This window comes from Podarcis cretensis (genome assembly GCF_951804945.1).
Source record: "Podarcis cretensis genome assembly, chromosome: 9".
Lineage (NCBI taxonomy): Eukaryota > Metazoa > Chordata > Lepidosauria > Squamata > Lacertidae > Podarcis > Podarcis cretensis.
Window position 1 is genome coordinate 25,559,681 of NC_137178.1, and position 21,735 is coordinate 25,581,415.

Below are 21,735 nucleotides of genomic sequence, written 5' to 3' on the forward strand. Positions count from 1 at the left end.
CAAAAGGAATCCTGTACTGCCCCTATTGCCCAACTTCCAGAACATGCACTCAGAGAACTGGGTCTTCCCAATAGGACGCCTGGTGCAAACTAATGACTTCCTAAAAATCACTGCAACCCCCCCTCCCCGCCCACAAGGCCTGGGTTGCTGTGCGTAAGAGAAACCTGGTGGACAAGCAGCAGCAAGAACAGGCCCGTCCGCTTCATTCAACCAAGTCTCTGTTACACATGCCAGGTCAAATCCCCCATCCATGATCAGGTCATGGATGGCAGTGGTCTTATGAATCATTGACCTGGCATTGCACAGCAGCACCTTCAGGTCATGTGGGTATCCCTTGCTGATTCTAGTATCCATCTGGTCAGGACCAGACCTGGAGGCAGGGATAGTCCTCAGACAACGACTAAACCTGCCTCCTCTGTAATGACATGGTCTGGTCTTAGCGTAACTCCTCCTCCTACCCGAGATCACTGAGATCGGTTGTCCCAACGCATCCCCCCCTGTGGAACATGCCGCAGCCATTTTGTTGGCTGGGACCCACTCCCCGGCAGCCCTGACCCCTCCCCTTAAGAACAAAATAAGACCTTAAAACAATGAAAACAAAACAAAAAAGAAACCCCAAAAAACAATACAAATAAATAACTCCAAAAATTACAAATCCATCAAAATCAAAACAAATTCCCAACTAAACATCCATCCCACCCCCACCCCATCCCTGCATATACAGTAATAAAAATGACAATAATAATAATAATAAAGAAATAAAAAGGAAAAGGAAAATTTTAAAACATTTTAAAAAGAACTCTGCACCCCTCCGGATCCCCCTGGGCCGCAGCAGCAGTGGCAGCAATCGTCCCTGTCAGGCCTGTCAGGCCCCGCCCTAAGCCAGATGGTGAGTGGCAGGAAGGAGCAGGGCCCTCAGACACCCACGCAGGAGAGTCCTCCTGGGCAGCAGAGCACAGCAGTCCTTATGGGGCTTCAGGCCCCGCCCCAGGCCAGATGGTGAGTGGCAGAAAGGAGCAGGGCCCTCAGACACCCACGCAGGAGAGTCCTCCTGGGCAGCAGAGCACAGCAGTCCTTATGGGGCTTCAGGCCCCGCCCCGGGCCAGATGGTGAGTGGCAGGAAGGAGCAGGGCCCTCAGACACCCACGCAGGAGAGTCCTCCTGGGCAGCAGAGCACAGCAGTCCTTATGGGGCTTCAGGCCCCGCCCCGGGCCAGATGGTGAGTGGCAGGAAGGAGCAGGGCCCTCAGACACCCACGCAGGAGAGTCCTCCTGGGCAGCAGAGCACAGCAGTCCTTATGGGGCTTCAGGCCCCGCCCCGGGCCAGATGGTGAGTGGCAGAAAGGAGCAGGGCCCTCAGACACCCACGCAGGAGAGTCCTCCTGGGCAGCAGAGCACAGCAGTCCTTATGGGGCTTCAGGCCCCGCCCCGGGCCAGATGGTGAGTGGCAGGAAGGAGCAGGGCCCCCAGACACCCACGCAGGAGAGTCCTGTTCTGTTGGGGAGAGGCTTACCACTCCAGTCAATATTTTATAAGTATGCATATTTCCCCCCACTGCAAAGAAGAAAAGGGTTTTAAAAGTGCAAGCAAATGTGTAAACTTTGGCTTAGTATAAATCTGAAGCATAGTCAAATACTTCATATGCACAGATGTCCACTTTTAGCAGTAGTATCCTGCCCAGTTTTCTGGGGCTTTCTGAAATTCTACTCATCTGAGACACAGCAATAATAGTTGAGTCCTGACTGCATATGCCAATAGATCAGTGTGGGTGGCTGATGTAAAGCAAGATTTGCTTCTGTGCACTGGTATGCTTTCAAACTGCTAGGTTGGCAGGAGCTGGGACAGAGCAATGGGAGCTCACCCCGTTGTGCAGATTCGAACTGTCAACCTTGTGATCGGCAAACCCATGAGGCTCGGTGGTTTAGACCACAGCGCCACCTGCGTTCCTTTTACCTATGCTTCTGTGTCTATATTTGAGGTGGTATAGAGCCCATATTGTATAGACCCGTGTTGTGCTTTGTTTGACAATGGAGAACTGGTAGAACGTGTAGATGGAGCCATATAGCATCAAGGCCTAAAAGGCCACTTTGTTCTGTATCTTGATGCAAGGCAAGACCACCTGCCCACCATTGCCATTTGAGAGTTGCCCAAGCCTAACAGTGCACAGATGTCAAAACCCAACAGCCCCCCCGATATAAACCATAGCTGTCAACCGTCCCTTATTTGGCGGGAAAGTCCCTTATCCCAGCGCCGTGTCCCGCTGCTGTCCCTTATTGATGATGTCCCTTAAATTTCCTGGGTTTCATGCTCTCCCGGCTCGGGAGGGAAGCAGCGGCTCCGGGTCCTCTGCTGCGAGAGCACGGGCACGAGCTGCCACGCCTCCATCTCTCCCGTTTCCCGCTGCGGGGCGTGTTGTGAGGAGACAGGTGGCAGCGGGTGGGCAGGCAGCCCCTCTCTTGCAAGACTTCCGTCGCGCTGCCAGGGGAAGCCGGAGGTGGCCTGAGGGAGGTGGAAGAGGAGGGATGGGGAGGGACACAGAAGGGCGGCGCTTCAGCGGCCGCCACGGCACCGCAAACGCCTCATGCCGGGCTTGCGGGCGGCGTGGGCGAGAGTCTCTCTCTCTCCCTCCCTCCCTCTTGGGCGGGGAAGGGCCGATGGAACTCCTTGCGCCAGGACGGCAGCCCCGACATGTTGCTTAGCGTACCCTCCAACCAGTGCAGCATCTTAATGTAGTGATTCCCCCTCTGCACCTCTTTCATAACTCTTTCATAACTGCAAAATAGCATGGCTCCATCAGTGCCGGATTTATGTATAAGCTAAGCAAAATCCCTTATTTAGGCTGCTGATCCCTTATTTTCGAGGCTGCTGGTCCCTTATTTTCAAATCTGTAAGTTGACAGCTATGATATAAACTCAACTGCAGTTCGCTGTGGTCCATTCACCTCTAGTGGCCTCAGCTGCTTTAGCTAGCTATATTAAGGGCTTGAATCATGTTTGTATTTGCTGGCTTCTGAAGGTTAGAATAATGATAACCTAGTTGAGGAACATTCCCCAGAGCCTTCTTGCTCATTGGAAGAGTCTGAAGTCTACTCCTCTGAGTCTGGGTGGTGATGACAGTGTTGTTTTGATACCACCCTTCCATCTGAGGATCACAGGGCAGTTTACAGTACTTCCCTAGGTTTTATCAGGTTGGGTGCAGGATCTAAGCATAGGTCCTCCCCTTAAATCAGGCTCTGATTTTTCTTCTGAGCTACTGCAGCATAACTAAATCCCTGAAGTTTATTGGCCCAAGGCCATGACATTCTCCATGCATTTTTGGAACAATAGGGAAAATAGCACCTAAACAGACTTCAGAGTTTTAAGGATTCTGCAACTGTTTGAAATGTTTGAAAATAGTCTGTATAGTAAGATACCTAAATATTCTCTGTCCATGGCTATTATGCCATCTTGTGTACGGTGGAGCCTGCTTAGCAAATCTCAATACAAAACCCACAATAAAAACAAACATTTCCTTGGTGGTATGCATCACTTTTATTTGAATATACAATAAGTACAAAAGAAATGCAGTAGCTGTTTAAAGAAGCACACATACTTTAAAATTTATTAAATGCAAAATTTCACAACTCATAACTGATGATCTTTCGCAGCATAATCCAACCAGAGCTGAGCACTTCTAACTTTCACAGATGAGAGATGGGAAATCAGTGGCCTTCCACATGTTAATGGACTACAAATCCCATCAATCCTGACTGCTGGCCATGCTGGCGGGGGCTAATGGGAACTGGAGCCTGAAATATCTGGAGGACCAAAGGTTCCTTCCCCATCCCTGCCACAGTTTTCAGCAAGCTTAAAGCTACAACTGCACACATATTTACTTGGGAGTAAGTTACGTCTTCTAAGTAAACTTGATCGTGCCATACATTTCTCTCATTGAAACCACTAGGACAATGCTTCACTTTGGCTGGATTGAGCCACAAGTTCTGCAGCCTATCTTTAGTTATTGCCAAGGCAAAAAGAGGTAATATTTACATTCCAAATCACATTCCAAATCACAGGTTATATCGCGAAATGAGATTCAGTCCAGTGTGACGGCCAATCCAATTGAAATAATGTGCCACTTTTGTATAAACCCCAGGGTGTCCTTTTTCGCCACAATTTTCACCCCAGCTCACAACACCCCAAACATACCCCACATTATTAGAGTCATAGCAAACTAAGGGTCCTCCTGAGTCACCTTTACAGGAATCCACAGAGCCATCATGCGTTCCTGAAAAGAGAAAAACAAAGTAAGTTGTTACAGATGCCCTCACCCACAACAAAGGCAATTATGGGTGCATTTTCATCCCCAAACTATTCTATCGATACTGGATACAGTCAAAATAAAGTAGAAAGCCCAAAGTGTGTGTATGACTATGGCTTTGTGGTGTTGTTTTATCTTGTCCATAGCTCAGGCATTTGTTTTTTGCCCATTTGGGACAATTAATCAATTCCCCCATATCCAGAGCCCAAGTTCACTGTGCCTGATCTTTGTCAATGACATAATTATTCAGTGAACTGGTGTTATTCTGGATAATATCTTTAAATGCTGGTGATTTAGGGAGCAATCCAAACTCCTGCTAGTCCAGTGGAGTCATATGGAGCAATGGGGCCATGGCTGCATCCACAGCCCTGCCATACATGACAGCAGGCAGATAAACATCCCCTCCTGTTAACTTCTTAATACTCATGTGGGGAGCTATATGTGTGTTTGTTTTGTCTCAGGCACTGATATGTGTTAACCCGTCTCTGCTTACTTAATACTGTCTCATGAGTTTGCATCCAGATGGGTGTCAAAAATGATACAGTTCATATTCACCTGCGCATTCCATGCCTTCAAAGTACCGGTTCCCATAGATTTCAGAGCAGTTTTCCATTAGATAAATGTACCCCCACTTAAGGCCAAATTGCCTTGAAAACTCTAAAGAAGAAATAAATAATAGTTGGTGTTTCATTTTACCGTTTATTAATTGTTCACAATTCAGTACTTTCATTCACCGTCCATAAACTTATCCCATTTCAACCATGGTCAGGTTAATCTGATTTTTTTAAAGTATCTGATGAGACGCTTCCAGTGCAGGACAAAACAACTTGCATTTTTTTAAAAAAGGTGAAAATTTCACATAAATTTTAAAAAGTGAAAAACGTCACATAAATTTTAAAAAGTGAAAAAATTCACATAAATTTCATTCAAGTCACTGAATGAAGGGGTTGTGAAGACTTGGCCAACATGGACTACTGAACCAGTTAGCAACAGTTATCTCCAAAGAGCCCACGCTGTGCTAGCTGAAACTTGAAGAGACTCCCAAATCCATCTGCGGATTTCACCCATGAGAATTTCACAGGCATTTTCTTTCCCCTTTGATAATTTTGGAATGTAATTTATTATGCCTTGATGGAGGATGGGGGGGGGGAGAAGAGGGGGAGACAAGTTCAGCAGTATACTAGCTGAGACCAACAGGAAATGCTAGTCAAACAGCTTTTAATGAGCTGTTATAAAGAAGAGTTGAAAGGAAGTGCTTTTGTAGCTTAGCAAAGTTTGAGGCCAGAAGAGATAAGGAAATTGTAACCATAATTTAAACAAGTAATTAGCCAATTCCATTTACCTTCATTGAGTCCCCAGCCAGACACTTTGCACTGGTGGCCACCTTTGAACATGTATTTTGACCAAGGGACACAGACTGGCGCAGAGTCCACAGGGTAACATGTTGGGCTGTTCCTGCCCTTGGGTTTCATCTCCATCAAAGCAATATCATTTTCATATGTTTTGGTGTTGTACTTCTCGTGAACTATTACTTTAACTACTTGAAATGCTTCTATTATACCTTCCTGTCGTACTGTGTTCAGCATTCCAGTCCACACCTGATAGGTATGTGCACGGTTCTCTCTGCAAAGAAGAAATGTGTTTCAAAGAGTGCAAGCAGAAACACAAACTTTGGATTATGAAAAATTTCCCAGCTAATTAATCAAGTAGTCAAATGGATTACCGTATTTTGCGCCCCATAGGACGCACCGGCCCATAGGACGCACCTAGTTTTTTTGGGGGGGAAATAAAGAAAAAAAAATTATTTCCCCCCCAGGTGCGGGGCTGGAAGAACCAGGTCGGGGAACAGCGGGAAGGCGCGCTCCGCCTCCCCGCTGTTCCCCGAGCTTGTGGGGCTGGCGATGGGGAGAAGTGTGCTGAGCCCGGGACTGCAGGCAGCTCTGCGCAACCACCGGGAGCCGGGCGGGACTTCGCGCCCCGCTCCTGATGGCCGCGCAGAGCTGCGCTGAGCCCGGGACTGCAGGCAGCTCTGCGCGGCCACCGGGAGCCGGGCGGGACTTCGCGCCCCGCTCCCGATGGCCGCGCAGAGCTGCGCTGAGCCTGGGACTGCAGGCAGCTCTGCGCGGCCACCGGGAGCCGGGCGGGACTTCGCGCCCCGCTCCCGATGGCCGCGCAGAGCTGCGCTGAGCCCGGGACTGCAGGCAGCTCTGCGCGGCCACCGGGAGCCGGGCGGGACTTCGCGCCCCGCTCCCGATGGCCGCGCAGAGCTGCGCTGAGCCCGGGACTGCAGGCAGCTCTGCGCGGCCACCGGGAGCCGGGCAGGACTTTGCGCCCCGTTCCCGATGGCCGTGCAGAGCTGCGCTGAGCCCGGGACTGCAGGCAGCTCTGCGCAACCCTCGGAGCCGGTCTCCTGAGGGTTGCGCAGAGCTTCCTGAAGCCTGGAGAGCGAGAGGGGTCGGTGCGCACCGACCCCTCTTGCTCTCCAGGCTTCAGCGAAAGCCTGCATTCACCCCATAGGACGCACACACATTTCCCCTTCATTTTTGGAGGGGAAAATGTGCGTCCTATAGGGCGAAAAATACGGTATATACACAGGCGCCCACTTTTAGCAATAGGCTCCTGCACAGTTTTCCGTGCCTTTATGAAATCCATTAGATGAGAAAAGCTGAGATTCATCTGAGATATAGCAAAACTAGCTGAGGCCTATTTATTTATTATTGCATTCATTTTAAGATTTATTTTTTTTAACCACTTAATTATTTGCATTTCTAAAAAAAAAAAAAAAATCCACAGAAAATGGGACAGTCAAACAATTAAAAAATCACAATAAAACCAAAATGCCAGCTGGAACAAGAAAGTCTTCAGTCATGAACAGAGAGTGTGTCTCTCTAATTTCAGTTGCGAGGGGGTTCAACAGTCTTGAGCTCACTCTGCTGAATGTATAGCTTCTACTAGTTATGAGCTGCGTGTCTGAGCCATGGGGGACCACCAACAGAGATTCCCCCAAAGATCTCAAAGAATTTTAGAAAAAAATATCAAGGACCAGTTAGGTATTTTTATTTATTTACAGGGGGGCGGGGCAACTGTCCTATGTCAATTAAGTCAATATAACTGCTAGACGGTTGTAACATAGATGGAGCCACGGACGTCCAAGACCCTAAAAGTTCATTTTGTTCTGTCTCTTGCTGCAAGGCAATTCCCACTTGAGAGTCGTCAAATCCACTTACCTAACACAGTGTGCAGCCGTCAAAACCCAACAGCCCCCAATATAAACGCCACCGCAGTTCACTGTTGTCCGTTCATCTTTAATGGCCACTTGCCAAGGAAATTCATCCTGCAAATAAATGAGGGGTGATGTTGCACTTTTCTAGACCAGTTCTACTACTAATATTACCTGTGTCTATCTATGTATGTGGTCTCCAGGTGGAACTGGAAGTAGGAGCAAAAATCAACGTTTGTTGACAAAGTAGATATTTATTTCAGAACCTACTATTTCTACTCTACCTTCTTCAGTAAAAGTCAGAGAAACAAAGGTTCAGCATTTTGATGTGCTGCTTCTTCTTTTCCTGTTGGATAAAGAAATAGCTCTTTCATCTATTCCACTTTTTTGGTTCGTACTTCTAGTTGGATTTTTAAAAATAATATTTGATGTACTAAAATGTCCTATAGCAAAAAAAATCCACGAAACTGGAGTGTTTCACTTATTTCAGCTGTACTGCCCATTCAGATTCCCTAGCTTATGACTGGAGGGAGGGAAGGTTGAGAGTAGGAAAGGGGAGAAAATATATTGCTGTGCAATATTTTAAAAGACTGAAAATTAACTCTTCGATTTCCTACTTTATACTGTACTCAAAAAGCTTATGCTTCACCATAGATTTCTAGGTTGTTTTATCCATTGTCACTGTTCCTGCAGGTCTAAAAAATGCATTTAAAGCACAGACTTGACATTACAGACTTGACATTATAGTGCCTGTATTGTTAGCTATGCCTGATTTTCCTTTTACCTTTCCTGCAGTGAATCCACCTACGATTCGCTTCCGACGAGTAGCCGTGTGGTTTGCAATGCCGCACTGTAATTGGGGTAACAATGTTTTGATCTTTCTTCTTTCTTTAACAAAAGAGATAAGCAGTGTCATGCTTGCAACTCGCTCACTTGCATTCGTTGAAAGAAACTACTTTGTGGTTTGTTTTTTATGACTTCTTTGGGCATTTAGATTACATACGTGCATCGATGATAATTGAACAAAGGAGTCGGGTGCACTGGCAAACCGCACCTCCTTCGGAACATCACATCCCCTGTTCTTCCAGTCCTTCACAAGATGGATTGTGAACTTCTGAATTGGGGAGCTGCCCCTTCTCGTGGAGGCCGCCTATGCAATCTACAACCCCCACATATTAGGGATAATTGCTTGCAAAAAATGCACATTTTAGAGGAGGTGCACCCAAAAATGTATATAGTTTTTTATATCTACTTTTCCTTTGTTTTTAAAAATTGCAAACTAATGCAGAAATTGGGTGTACTGAAGATTGGAAAAATGAGAAACCAAAACTGGCAGATTCACCTAAGCCTACATAAAAATTCTCTTTAAGCAATATCCTCCAATATCTTGGGGACCAGAACCAGGATGCTCTTTTTTTGGTCTCATGAGACCAAAAACCAAGCGGCTTTCATTCCGGCTCTCTGGCACACGTCTACTGACTCGCCAGAGTGCCAGACCAAAGAATGGGACATTCCAGGATCCAATCAGAAGTCACGATTGGCTGTTGTAATTCTGGGATATCCCACTTAAATCAGGACTGTTGAGCGAATGTAAGCAACTTTTTAAAAGGTTTCCATTCAGGGAGTTGATGCGTGGCACTTTGCTGAGAAAAGAATCAAGACTCAGGGGTTTCAAGGCCAGCTCTTTCGTTTGATTGTTGTTTTCAAAGGTGGAAAGGGGGTTGTTAAGCAACATACTCCTGTGTAGCCTTGAAAGCTTCATCCTCCGTTCATATATTCATGTGCTGTTCATGTGAGCAGCTTCCAATACATTTCTGACACCGCACTGCCAAAAGTGCCCCAGAAGAGGTGATAAACCAGCATGGTGAAAATCACTGGAAGCTCAGCAAGGAGCATGATTTGACACAAGCAGCTTCCCCATGAAGTAGTTTCCCATTTTCAAGAGTGATTAGTGAATGCATGTAATAAGTTCCATTGAGCAAAGCAGACTTCACTTATGAGTAAGCATGCATAGGACTAGACTGCTGAATCAGTGCAAGTAATTGTCATATTGTCAATTGATGATGATATAGTGTATTTACCTTCATCCATAGACTGTTCAGCATCTTCTTTTCCTTCTGAAATAAAATAACTACTTTAATTTATTGTAACTGAAAACCTAGTTTCAGACCCCTGAACCTATGAACATTTTGAACTGATCCCTGCAGCTGAGCCTTCACAGCTCTTTGATCTATACAGCAATTGCAAGTGAAAATGTTTATTTTCATGCTGCAAAGAACTTAGTGATGTCCATTAAATAATATCAAAACACAAAACGTTACCTCTTGCATTTTGTTCAGCTCTTCTTTTGCCTATTTAAAACATACACACATATTATATATAAGTAGGGTGTACACAGGGGAAAAAAACATACACCAATGCACACTATGCTATGAATTAGACTGGTTTGCTGTATATTGGGGTTTGAGAATCTAGATGTTGGACGTCCAATAACGCCTGCATCAGACTTGACCATTGGCTATGCTAGTATAACCTTCCAGGTTTAGCCTTGCAGGGGTGAGGTTCTTGAAGAGTTCTTGAAGAGAGATGGGAAGCCAAATAAGATTATAGGGTAGATCACCCTGTACAACTTAAATTGCATTTTCTTATATGCATGAGTAATTAGCATGGGGTTGCAGAGTCTGTTCTCGCAGAGCTGCAATTTGTAAGTTGCCAATTGCCGTTGTCCTCTCATTGTGGGACTAAAGCTGATTGCAGAGAGCAACTCGGAAGCCTTCTGCACCTTGGTAGACAAGAACAGCCTCTCCCAATCTTGGGTTTCCAGATGTTGTTAAACTACAACTCTCATCAGCCCCAGCCAGCATGGCCCAATGGTCAAGGATGATGAGCACTGTAGTACAGCAACATTTGAGGACCCAAGTTTGAGAATAGACAGAGGAGCATTTAAATGGGCTGATCACAAAATTTGCAAGCAATAATATATACATTTTCTCTTCTGACTCAGAGGGACCATTAGTTGCATTGTTCTTTTTTCAAATACTGTAGTTTCAAATAGTGCATTTATTTATTTGTGGGGAAACTCTTGTATTGCTCTGTATAACTGTGGTTCCATGAATGGGCTGTTTTTTTCTGGGCTACCCAATAAGCTGAATTATAAAGAACAGGTCACTCCTGAGAGAACCCTGGGAGAAACATAAGAAAAGAGTTATAAAATAATATATATATATAAATTACCTGTGTTTTCATTTTCTTCAGCTCTTTTTTTATCACCTATTTAAAACATGCACATATACATAAAATAAGTGAGGTGAACACAGAAAAAAACCAATCCACCAACAAGCAATGAATTAGACTGGCTTCCATTATATTAAGGGTCTATAGTCCTGCAGATGTTGTTAAACTCCACCTCTAAATTGGAAGGATTGTAGGGAGTGGCTCAAAACTACATATGAACCTTGCTCAGTAATACGGATGACTAAGGGCCAAAGTAGACATTGGGAATCCCTATTAGCTTTCCTCCTAGGGCTAATAGCAGTTGTGCTGATGGGGTGATTTCTTTCTATTTGTGCTTCACTTGCTATTAATTTTTCTAGCATCATGTTTAATATGGACCTAGGCTCCATTCACTCCTTTTGCTCTGCAGGGTGAAGTGACTAGACAAGCATGATATGTAGACCAGACACATGCTCACTTTTTGATGAATTTTAAATGAAATTGTTAATAGTTCGATGGGTAGGGCTGCATTGCAGTGATAGTATAACTTCTATTGTGTTTTATATAGATATAGATACTGTAATGGGATATGGGGTTGCTTGTGCGTAAGCGCCGAATCGCTCCAAGCTGAGTAGTTGGCTTAAAACTTTCCCTGACCGGACAGCCCTTACTCCGTGGCTGTCTTAATCACTGGCAGAATCCGTCAGTGGGCGTTTCCTGAATTTCTTCCAACATAAAAGCTCCTTGACACCAAGTCGCCGCCTAGATTCCCTGCGTGGAAGCTTTCTGCGCAGAGTGGGCGTTCCAAGGGGAGGTCCTGTGCTCTCTGCACTGGTCTCGCTGGAACCGTCCCTGAGCCTTTCCTCCGACGCCCCCTCCGCCTCTCCTTCCTCAGCGGAAGCTCTCCCTCTCTCCCTGCTGGTTCCCTCTCCAGCGTCGTCTGGGAGCCTTGCCACCACCCTAGGCTCCGATGGCAGTTCCCTGACAGATACATACATACTTTTCTACCATGATACCCAAGGTGGTTTACATTTTTTAAAAATGTGATTAAATTATGATTCATTACAATTATCACATTATTATGATTATGTACTATTGCTGTGGACTGCTTTGTGCACAAATCTATTTGTGGAAAATGCAGAATATTGAATGGGGATGATTGCCTTTGTTGAGAAAATGCATAGATATGCTTGCAAACTACTTCTGCTTCTACTATGAGAATGAGAAGGGTTTGGTTTTCAATTACCGTAGTACAAATCAACCTGCGATATCCACCTGGGAAGGTGACATGTGTTTTTAGCTTACTGTTAATTTTAATTATATTTTGAACTTTTAAAAATAGCTGTTTTCAGCTGCCTTTTATTGACAATACCGCTATTTATGTTTCGTTTCATTTTTGTAAATTGTTTAGGGGTTCTTTTTACAATAGAGAGGTATTTATTTTTGTTAAATAAACAGACAGCATTGCCTTTATGAGCCCCACTGAAATGAATGATGCTCATTTTCTTGAGCTGTTTTTTGTGTTTTTAGCTACAACAACCTCTTTGGATGGGGCAGGCTGTACATCTAAGATGAACAAAAACGCAGCTGCAAATTATATATCAGTAAGTGAAGCACAAACTTCAAATCAAGTAAGCTACTAGGTTACAGAAAGCATCCCTCCCCCCTTTCAAGCTGCAATGTTGTACTGTGAGTTGTGCGGAAGCACTCCGTTTAGGTTTTGATATTGCTCGTCTGTTAATGAGGGACAAGTGGACATGAAGGATGGGCTGTGCAATGGTCTCAGATATCACCACAATTTGAGCTAGCTAGAATGTTCTAAGCTTATCCAAACCCATTACATAGTATGTGTTTGGGGGGGGGGGGATTATTGTCCGAATGCAGCCACAAATAAATAGAAAGGTATACTCTTACACTGTGAGCGAGTCTCATCTTCTCCTGTTAAACAGTCCACTTCGTTGTTACAGACGTATTTTCTTGGAATACACACATCTGAATGACAGTGGAAGCTTTTCCCCCTACATGCTATCAGAAAGAGATCAGTCAGAATATAAAACACAAAATGGTACATCAATAGCACAGTGGTTTAGGGCCTAAGCACAAAGAATTGTAGTGTTGGAAGGAACCTTGAGGGCCATCTAACCCTAACCCCCTGCAATGCAGGAATCTTTTTGCACAACCCTGAGATTAAGAGTCTCATGCTCTACCGATTGAACTATTCAGTTATTTTTAAAAATTCAGCAATGTAACTTGGAAATATTCCAGCTTTTCTGCTCCTTTGTGTGCATAAAGTTGAATGCTATTCTCTCCTTTTTGGGAGCAATGAATACACCCCCCCACCCCATATGTTCATAGTACTGTTTTTACTTCTGATCCATTGATTTACTTCTGATCCATTGATTTTGATTGGTGAAGCTTTCGTTTGCTTTGTTATAAGCCACCTTGGGGAATTTTGAGTTAAAGTTGGTATATAAATCTAACTGATACCTAACATGACTGAAGAAATATGACTTGAAACTTTTAACCTTTTGATCTTAAGCAGAGTTTAGAGCAATGATGTTTACAAGCATTTGTTTGACAAACATACAGCTTTAAAGCGTCTTTCAGAACCATTTGTGTGTATATGACTGATAATACACACAAAAAAAGAATGATTACATAGTATAGAGCATACCTTTGCAACATACTTCATCACTTAAGTCTCCACAGTCATTGACGCCATTGCATGTCTTAGAGGAAGGGATGCATTTTCTATTGACACAACAGAATTCTTTTGGCGAACAATCTGTCACGTGGGATGAGAAACAAATAATGTTTTGGTTAGATATTCTTCAGCAGAAAAGGAAATACTGTATAGAAATCCATAGGATTGTTTGCTGGGATGGGTGCACAGTAGCTGAAGGCATGAAACTATTGTGTTCAGCATAATGGTATCTGCCTCTGGTTTAATTATTAAGAGCATTTCTATGTTTCCTTTCCATCAGTGACAAATCCAAGACAGCAAACAAAAAGATGAATTCAGCATAGCATTCACAAGGATTTAAAAAACAAAAAAAGGGATTTAAAACTGTATGTTGTAGGGAGGGGAACAGGATCATAGCTGTCAACATTTCCCTTTTTTAAAGGTAAATTCCCTTAAATAGGAGTTCCCTTTAAAAAGGGGAAAAGTTGACAGCTATGAACAGGATCTGGCTGGCCCTGGGGGACGGGGTTCACTTCAAAAATTGAGTGGGACCTGTCACCTGACTTTATTCATGATGATTATTATTTAGTCACTTTCCTTGCAACAGTGACCCAAAGCAACTAACATTAAAACTAGCTAAAACAAACACGACCAATAAGAACCTAAAAACACAGCAGCATGTCTTCAGGTAACGCAACTGACTGTGCACATTGACTGCATTGTCTCAAAGAATCCACAGTGTAGGGGCCGCTAGGGGCGCATTGGAAGATGGCCGACAATAACATCTCTCCGGCTCACACGAGGTAATTAGAGGCTGATATGGGAGTATGCAGCCTCCCTTGTTGACCCAAGGATATGGGGAACACTGCCTTGCCTGCTGTGGCCATAAATCACCCCCGGATTCGAAAGAAGGGGGTGAGGGCACTAGGCACAAAGCCCTTGTGTGGGTCCGGCTCTCCCAGACGCTGTCTCTGATCATGCACTAGTTGCAGCAACTTGAAATAAACAATTAGAGAGAGAAGCAAATGCACATATTTCAAGTGAAGAACACGAGTGAAGACTGCTAATTGAAGTGACCTCTGTGAAAGTAGAGCGACGGGTTGGATTTAACAGGAATATAGCTGAAGAAGATACATCAAAGGTTCGGTATGTCGGAGCGGGACTGGATGGGGGGAAAACTTTTTTCTTTTCTTCTATGTGATTAACCAATAACCCCTCCCCAAGAAAGAACCGTCGCATAACTGACCTAAGCAGGATGATTAAAAACTGTGTGGAAATGAATTATTAACCAAAAGTTTGGCTTATGGAGATCGAGAAAAGAACAAAGGCTCTTGGAATGATGCAGTAATAAAAAGGGAGTCGCCATCTTGGCAGGTTCTGTCGAAAGATTGATGATCGGGAGGAGGAAGCTATGGACTGGCAGAACCTCCTCAGAAGACTGAGAAAGGGAGTGACAGATCTGTGAAGATTAATGAGCAAAAACCCACACAGGATTACAATTTGTTTCAACCCGCTTGTGGAGACTATCAGAGGTCACAAAGAGAAAGGAAAAATAGATGAAAATAACAAGAAGAGATGTGGAAAGTAACAAGAAAGGATTGGATAGAATGGTGAACACTATTTGGACAGATTTGTGGACATTAAAGCAGCAGCAACAACAAGAGGATTGGATCCCTTTCGAAACTTGAAATATGGGTACCCCCAACAAAAAAATTTAAATTCGGCTTTGTAATTTGTAATTTATGTGATGTGATTTGATTTGATTTGATTGGACTGTTAATAAAAATTATTTTTAAAAAAAGAGAATCCACAGTGTAGTTTGACTAAATATGCAGCAACAGCAGCAGTAATTAAAAGACAACCTTTCTATCATATTGACTGAGTGACTGCATTTATACAATGCCTTTCTGCCAAGGCTCCCAAGCTGGTTTACCTTTTTTAAAAAAGTAGAGCATGAGACTATTTCAGGGTTGCAGGTTCAAGCCCCACATTGCGCAAAAGATTCCCGCACTGCAGGGGGCTGGACTAGATGACCCTTGTGATCCCTTCCAACTCTATGGTTCTAAGATTCTGTTCTATGAAATGGTGTAAGATATAAAGCAAAAGTGTCCTGCTATGCCAAAAGTCTCTTCTGGGCCTGATGGCATAGGATTCCTGGCCTGGGCTTTGTTGCCTCAGGGTGTTAGAATTCCTGCTCCATGATTGCAGTCATGGGATTTTTGTCTATCACATGACAGTATATGTTTTGACTCCACAAAGTGGGAAGTGACGAAGACAGGATGTTTGTGTTACTGTGTTCCGTGAAGTGGGACTATTGTCCTTTGTTCTTTTTCTCTTGGCTGTCTGATACTAGAGAGAGAGGGAGCCATGTTGCAGTGCTCTGTGTGTGTTTATATGTAAATAAAGTAGATAAGCCAAAATGCTGAGTTACTGAAGAGAAGAGTTTTGGATTTGATATCCCGCTTTATCACTACCGGAAGGAGTCTCAAAGTGGCTAACAATCTCCTTTCCCTTCCTCCCCCACAACAAACACTCTGTGAGGTGAGTGGGGCTGAGAGACTTCAGAGAAGTGTGACTGGCCCAAGGTCACCCAGCAGCTGCATGTGGAGGAGCGGAGACGCGAACCCGGTTCACCAGATTACAAATCTACCACACTTAACCATTACACCACACTGGCTGTCTGAGGTCTGTCATGCACATGATGTGCAAACTCTGCGGATCCCTAAGTGTGCCGGTGTCAGTTGGCATGGGTCGCTGTGATGTTCGGGCTGAAGAAAGCTTATGAAGCTCCCAAACGATCGAGCAGGAGGGAGAGAACATGCCAGTCGGGCATGTGTCTCTGCCAGGGTCCTACTCAAGTGTAGGCTGAACTCCTGACACAGCGTACCTTGGTTTTTCTTAAGCCACCCCAGGGAAAGTGAGAGAGGGACTGCACCAACAGATCATTTAAAGCCATATACTGTAATGAACTCAGGTGCTGAGTTACAACAGCTATGTAGCCACAAGAGATGTATCAACATGCTGAAACCCTGTGATATGTTCAGTGACCACAGAATGCTGAGTTATTTGTTGCAAGGGGAGTTAATGCCAGTGGAGGGGTGAGAAAAGGAGAAATGGAATGGAATGGAGTCTCCTGTAAGTGTAGCATGGCTAGCATACTGAACAGGAATATTTCATATTGCAGTGTTTTGTTCTAGATCCCACTTGTCATCTTTACCAATAATTATCAAGCTAGAAATGTCTTACTACAGACAATTCCCCTGCCCCCAATAAAACTTATTTTACCAACCTCTGTGTGCTGTATGACACGCCACTCTTGCCACTTTCTCATTAGTTTTATTCACTTTAGTTAAAGTACATTCCGCTAGGCTGGTCTCTATTCCTCTGCATCTTGCCTTAAGGCACTCCACTGAATCGGAGTCTTCTTCTGGGTCAGCATTGTCTGGATCAGCCCCTCTGAGCAATGCAAGAAAGAAGAAGAGAAGTAATCATTGGCCCTGGACCACACATATTATTCATATAGGACTTACTCGATGGGAAAAAGAAAAAAAAACATATTTGCGACAGTCTTTAAACCAGCCCACCTTGTGTGCCAGGAGCCAAAACAACTCCAGAAAGGGAAGAGTAGAGATATAAAATGAAGTCATGGGGAAAAAAACAGAACTTTGGGGAGAAATTGGAAAAGATTCAATCTCTCTCCCCCCCCCCCCCCTTTAGAAACTGAAAGTCCCTTTGTTAGTTTTGGAATATAAAATGCATTCTTTATAACTTGGTTTGCTATAAAAATATCATATTTTATATATTAAAAGTGTTTGTGTGTGTGTGTGTGTGTGTGTGTGTGTGTGTGTGTGTTACAAATGGAGCTGCTGAACTGTAAGGAGCCTAGCATCTCTTTGGTTTTGCCAGTTTATGGGCAGCAGCTCAAAACACTGCAAGACAGAAAAGACAACAGCAGGCTAGATGGGCAAATAATATGACCTTCTATAAGGTTCAGTAGTGTTCAGTAGTACTCTGTGGACTCAAGAAAGGTCTTCCCAAGTGCTGCTACTTCAAAGAAGAAGAAGAAGAAGAAGAGGCGGAGGAGGAGGAGGAGGAGGAGGAGGAGGAAGAGTTTGGATTTGATATCCCACTTTATCACTCCCCTTCAGGAGTCTCAAAGCACAACAAACCCTCTGTGAGATGAGTGGGGCTGAGAGACTTCAGAGAAGTGTGACTGGCCCAGGGTCACCCAGCAGCTGCATGTGGAGGAGCGAGGAAGCGAACCCGGTTCATCAGATTACGAGTCTACCACTCTTAACCACTACACCACCACTACCTCAAACAGCATACTCTTGAGTACCTCCTGGGTAAAAAAGCACTGGCTGTATGAACTATGGCCCTGACATCATAATCCACAGATGGGAATTAGGACCCTCTCAGATGTTGCTGGACTCAAGCTCCCATCAGCTTCAAACCACCATGCCCAGTGGTCAGGGAACCATGACCCAGGACTCTGCCTCCCCATCCTCAGGAAAAATTGTTACGAATTCAGAGCTGGGAGAAGTATGTGCCCTCTGAGCCCACCTTGGGCATCCCTATCTCCTTGGGAATTCCAGCATCAGAGGAACACCTGATGCCAGCACCTCTCCATCTCGAAGAAGCCACATTACCCTCTTCAGACTCTAGCTGAGAATGCAAAACAGAACCATAGCCAAAGTAAACTAAACAACCAGGGCCCCATTAAGAGAAAGGACTCCATTAATCAGGGCTGAAAGGAGCTGCTCAAAAGAAGCTGCCATCCTATTTAACAAATATACCCACAATGTAACTGGCTGTGTTTAACTATATAAATTCTTTATACATCATATAAACATAACTCTTTCCACATTATCTAACTGAGTAGAAGCAATTAAGGACCAACATTTAGAACAGGAAATACAAATAGATCAGTTCTTACATACATAATGTCCAAATAAAAGCTTTTTGTGTTCCATGTATGCCTTAGCAAATACAAGTGTCAAATGTAATAACTTTAAGGAGCAGTACTTGCAAAAGATGAACTTTTCTTTGTAATGTTCCACATCTGCCTTTGCAAAGTATAGTTGTTGTATGCAGGTATCAGATGAAGGATACAAAAGATCTTAACATGTGCCTTTGCAAAATATAGTTATTGTGTGCCGGTGTCAGACGAAAGAACTTAAACGTGACAAGGATTCGCGGAATAACACCTTGTTTCGTCCTGCCGGCCTTCATCAGCCAAGCATACTCATATCTTGTGTATCAAAGACATGGAACGAGTGACATGCCGGATACCGCATACCTAACTATCAGTTTGACAGTATTGTGTAAGCCATCCTATTTAAGGCTTGGTCTGGATTTGCTCATTGCTGGAGCAACATCCAGCCTGCACTGGCTGACATCCCAGCTAGGTGCTGCTTGGAGCTATCCCCCTTGGCTGATTACTTTTTGGCCTTTGCTTTGCTGGACCTTCCTTATCTGGACTTACTGGCATTGCTTGACCTGACTTCGCTTCCTGGATTTGGAACTGGTGCTAGCAGCTAGCAATACACTACCTGGTGTCTCTGGGCTCTTTACTCAGCACATGCTAAAACCCTCCCTTGCACCCAGCTGAGACCCTTGCACGGGAAAGAACACAGGCATGATGGGACTTGGAGTCCAACAACACCTGCAGGGCCAAATTCCCCATCCCAGCTCAAATCCATCATAAAGTTAGATGCCACTAATGCAGAGTTTTTCTTAAGATTTATTTAAGTAACATTTTATCCATATAACCAGCTCTCCATTCCACCCCAGAATCTTACTCTGGAAAACCAAGATGTCTGCAGGCCACATTTGCTTCATTTATACCCCAGGGAGATCCACACACAGGTGTCTTTGGGGAATGATTCACTTCAACTTGGATAATTCCTGTTGATGTTGCATTTTCAGGCTTCAACGAAACTTGAAAGGTCTCTAGAAAGCAAAGCAAAATCTGCTAATGTTTAGGTCTATAAGGTTTACAAAAGGCAGCAATGTGGACAAAACCCACTTTGTTGTATGCAAGGCACCATGTGTATAGTTCTGTTGGCGCTGTTCGTTTGAAGGGTGGAGTTAAAATAAGTGAAAGGATAAATTAACCTTGAATGGGAAGGCGGGTACTGTATTATTTAATCAAATGGCACATTCTTTGTCAATTTGGTTCCTCTCTGGGATGCCAGATTTGAATTTCTACAACAATTCACACAAATGCATACCAGGAAATGGCTGGATGTTCTATATAGAAACAAAAAGCTCAGGGTTTTTTCCCCATTTACAGGGTGTGTTTATTTTAAAGAGCCTGGAATGTCACTAAGCCAGTCTTTGAGCAGTGGACTCTGAGCGGAAAGCAAGCGAGACTCTCTGCTGCTTTTTGTGCATATGACTAGTAAATGCAGTGGAGGGAGAGTGATAAGGCATGATAGAAAATACTCTGTGCTTTTGGAATGACAATGTGCAACATTTTACAGGTAGGCCTAGAGTGTCAAGAGCTGTTATACAAGTCTAGGATTGTTCTGCCTGTGTATTTGGCTGCATATACATAACGCACATTTAAATTATTATATTAAAATTATTCATTGTTTTTCTTTTTTACAAAAATAACTCAAAAGACACTTAACAACAGTAAATAACAATGGGCTATCCCTGGGCTGGGTAGTAGTGGGTTAATGTGGTGGTGATGGTTTGGTGGAAATCAGGTGCTCCAACTTTTGCAAGTGGAAGCACTATGTGCTAAGGCAAAGCCACAGTTGGATACCACCAAAACTGTCTAAGTATAATAGAATTACAGGCAGACATCAATGTCGGCACACATCTGCACCCCACCCTTAAAGCTTGGTCTTTCTCAGAATCAACAATCAATTCAGAAGAAGAAAATGAAACATATTACCTTGAGAGCTGCATCTTCCTCTGTTCATAAATCTGCTCTTTTTACGTTGACATTCCAAGCTCTTTAGCTGGCAGTAATTTAAAGTCCTCTTCTCAGTAGAACAAACCAAGGTTCCATTTTTGGGGCATTGGTAAGGTAGCTTACAGAAACAGGAGCCATCCACACACCTCTGCCATGGCTGGCAAAACACTTTCTCGCAAGAATTCTGAGTGTAGCCATTGTTTACACATTCTTCTATCAGATAGGTATTGTCCTAAAAAACAAATACTATTCAATAACAGAAGTTGATTTGTTGTTTTCACACTTCCTACAAATGCATGCTAAGTACATTAAAAAATAAAATGAACACAAGCCTTAAAGTATTACCAATAAAATGTGTTTCTTACAATGCCAGCCATTTTTAAAAAAATAAAAATCCTTACCTTTTGTTGAAAAATTCCAAGTGGTAAGCATGAAATAAACACGAGAGCTGATAATGATTTCATGGTGAAGAGTTTCTTGTCCGTATTTAGAATATTTTCTTTCCCTAAAATTTTCCCCACAGTCTCAGATTTTTGCTCTGTGTTTAATTTTTAACTATTAGCAAATATTTAAAAAGATGGTTCTGAAATAACTACGAGAGCATCCATGTGCATGGATGGTTCTCGGCTCTTAGACAAGATCCTGCTTAAACCTCAGTTCAATGTTCACTGCAAAAACGATAAGAGAAGCAAACAAGTAAAAAGACTGGTAGATCCCTGAAGGAATGTGCTCTCCTGTGCATAACTCTCACACAACTTTCTTAATACTTTCACTTATTTATGTAGCTGCTTTATAGTTGCCTGCTTCTCTGGAACAAAAGATAATGGATGATTTGCATATTTAACTGACAGGAGACAAAGATTTCAAGGTTGTGTTTGGCCAGTTGCTCAATGCCTTGGCAAACGGATAAAAAAAGTATTTGTGCACTAAGCTCTGGCAGTGCCAGTTTCCGGGAATGGCTAATCAACTAGCCCTTAAAAATCAACAAATAGTGGGGCTCTACAGTTCAAAAATCCTTCTATTTAATAATAGCAAGGGAAGAAGGTTCGTGTTTTAGTTTTTCTTCTTAGGAACATATTCAGTCCATTGGACCATCTAACTCAGGGTCGTCTGCAGCCTGTTGCGGCAACCGCTTCACAAAAGCCTTCCCACCAGGGGCCACCTCCAACTTTAAGTTAAAGTACACAGTTCCTGCACCCTCCTTTCATCTGTACTGATACTTAGGGGACCACACCATAAAACCGTTGTAGGGGGAGTGGAGCAACAAATGTTCTTTATCAGGGCTTTTTTTCAGCTGGAACTCACCAGAACTGAGTTCCTGCACCTGAGGGCAGGCACTATTGCCATTACAGTGGTACCTCGGGTTACATATGCTTCAGGTTACATACGCTTTAAG

At 43.7% G+C, this 21,735-nt stretch overlaps 1 protein-coding gene across 1 annotated transcript; it reads right to left on the reverse strand.

The window, feature by feature from the left end:
* Positions 1 to 3,505: 3,505 nt before the first annotated feature.
* Positions 3,506 to 21,253, reverse strand: CFI (complement factor I). Its single transcript, XM_079990352.1, has 14 exons — positions 20,741 to 21,253; positions 20,319 to 20,571; positions 19,216 to 19,366; positions 16,704 to 16,870; positions 13,406 to 13,516; positions 12,646 to 12,756; positions 10,753 to 10,788; positions 9,840 to 9,869; positions 9,600 to 9,635; positions 8,303 to 8,406; positions 7,526 to 7,632; positions 5,641 to 5,921; positions 4,854 to 4,955; positions 3,506 to 4,265 (listed from the first exon to the last, which is right to left on the reverse strand). The coding sequence occupies exons 1-14, from the start codon at positions 20,801 to 20,803 to the stop codon at positions 4,048 to 4,050; spliced, it is 1,770 nt and encodes a 589-aa protein (XP_079846478.1). The 5' UTR covers positions 20,804 to 21,253; the 3' UTR covers positions 3,506 to 4,047.
* Positions 21,254 to 21,735: the final 482 nt, after the last annotated feature.

What these genes read in the sequence shown, in the direction of transcription:
- CFI (XM_079990352.1), bottom strand. Translation starts at nt 20,803, where the DNA reads ATGAAATCATTATCAGCTCTCGTGTTTATTTCATGCTTACCACTTGGA. An exon ending in AGGAAGATGCAGCTCTCAAG is followed by an intron (nt 19,367 to 20,318) that starts GTAATATGTTTC and finishes TTTGCTTTCTAG; the next exon opens with AGACCTTTCAAGTTTCGTTG. An exon ending in ACGGCTGCACACTGTGTTAG is followed by an intron (nt 5,922 to 7,525) that starts GTAAGTGGATTT and finishes TCTTCTTTGCAG; the next exon opens with AGAGAACCGTGCACATACCT.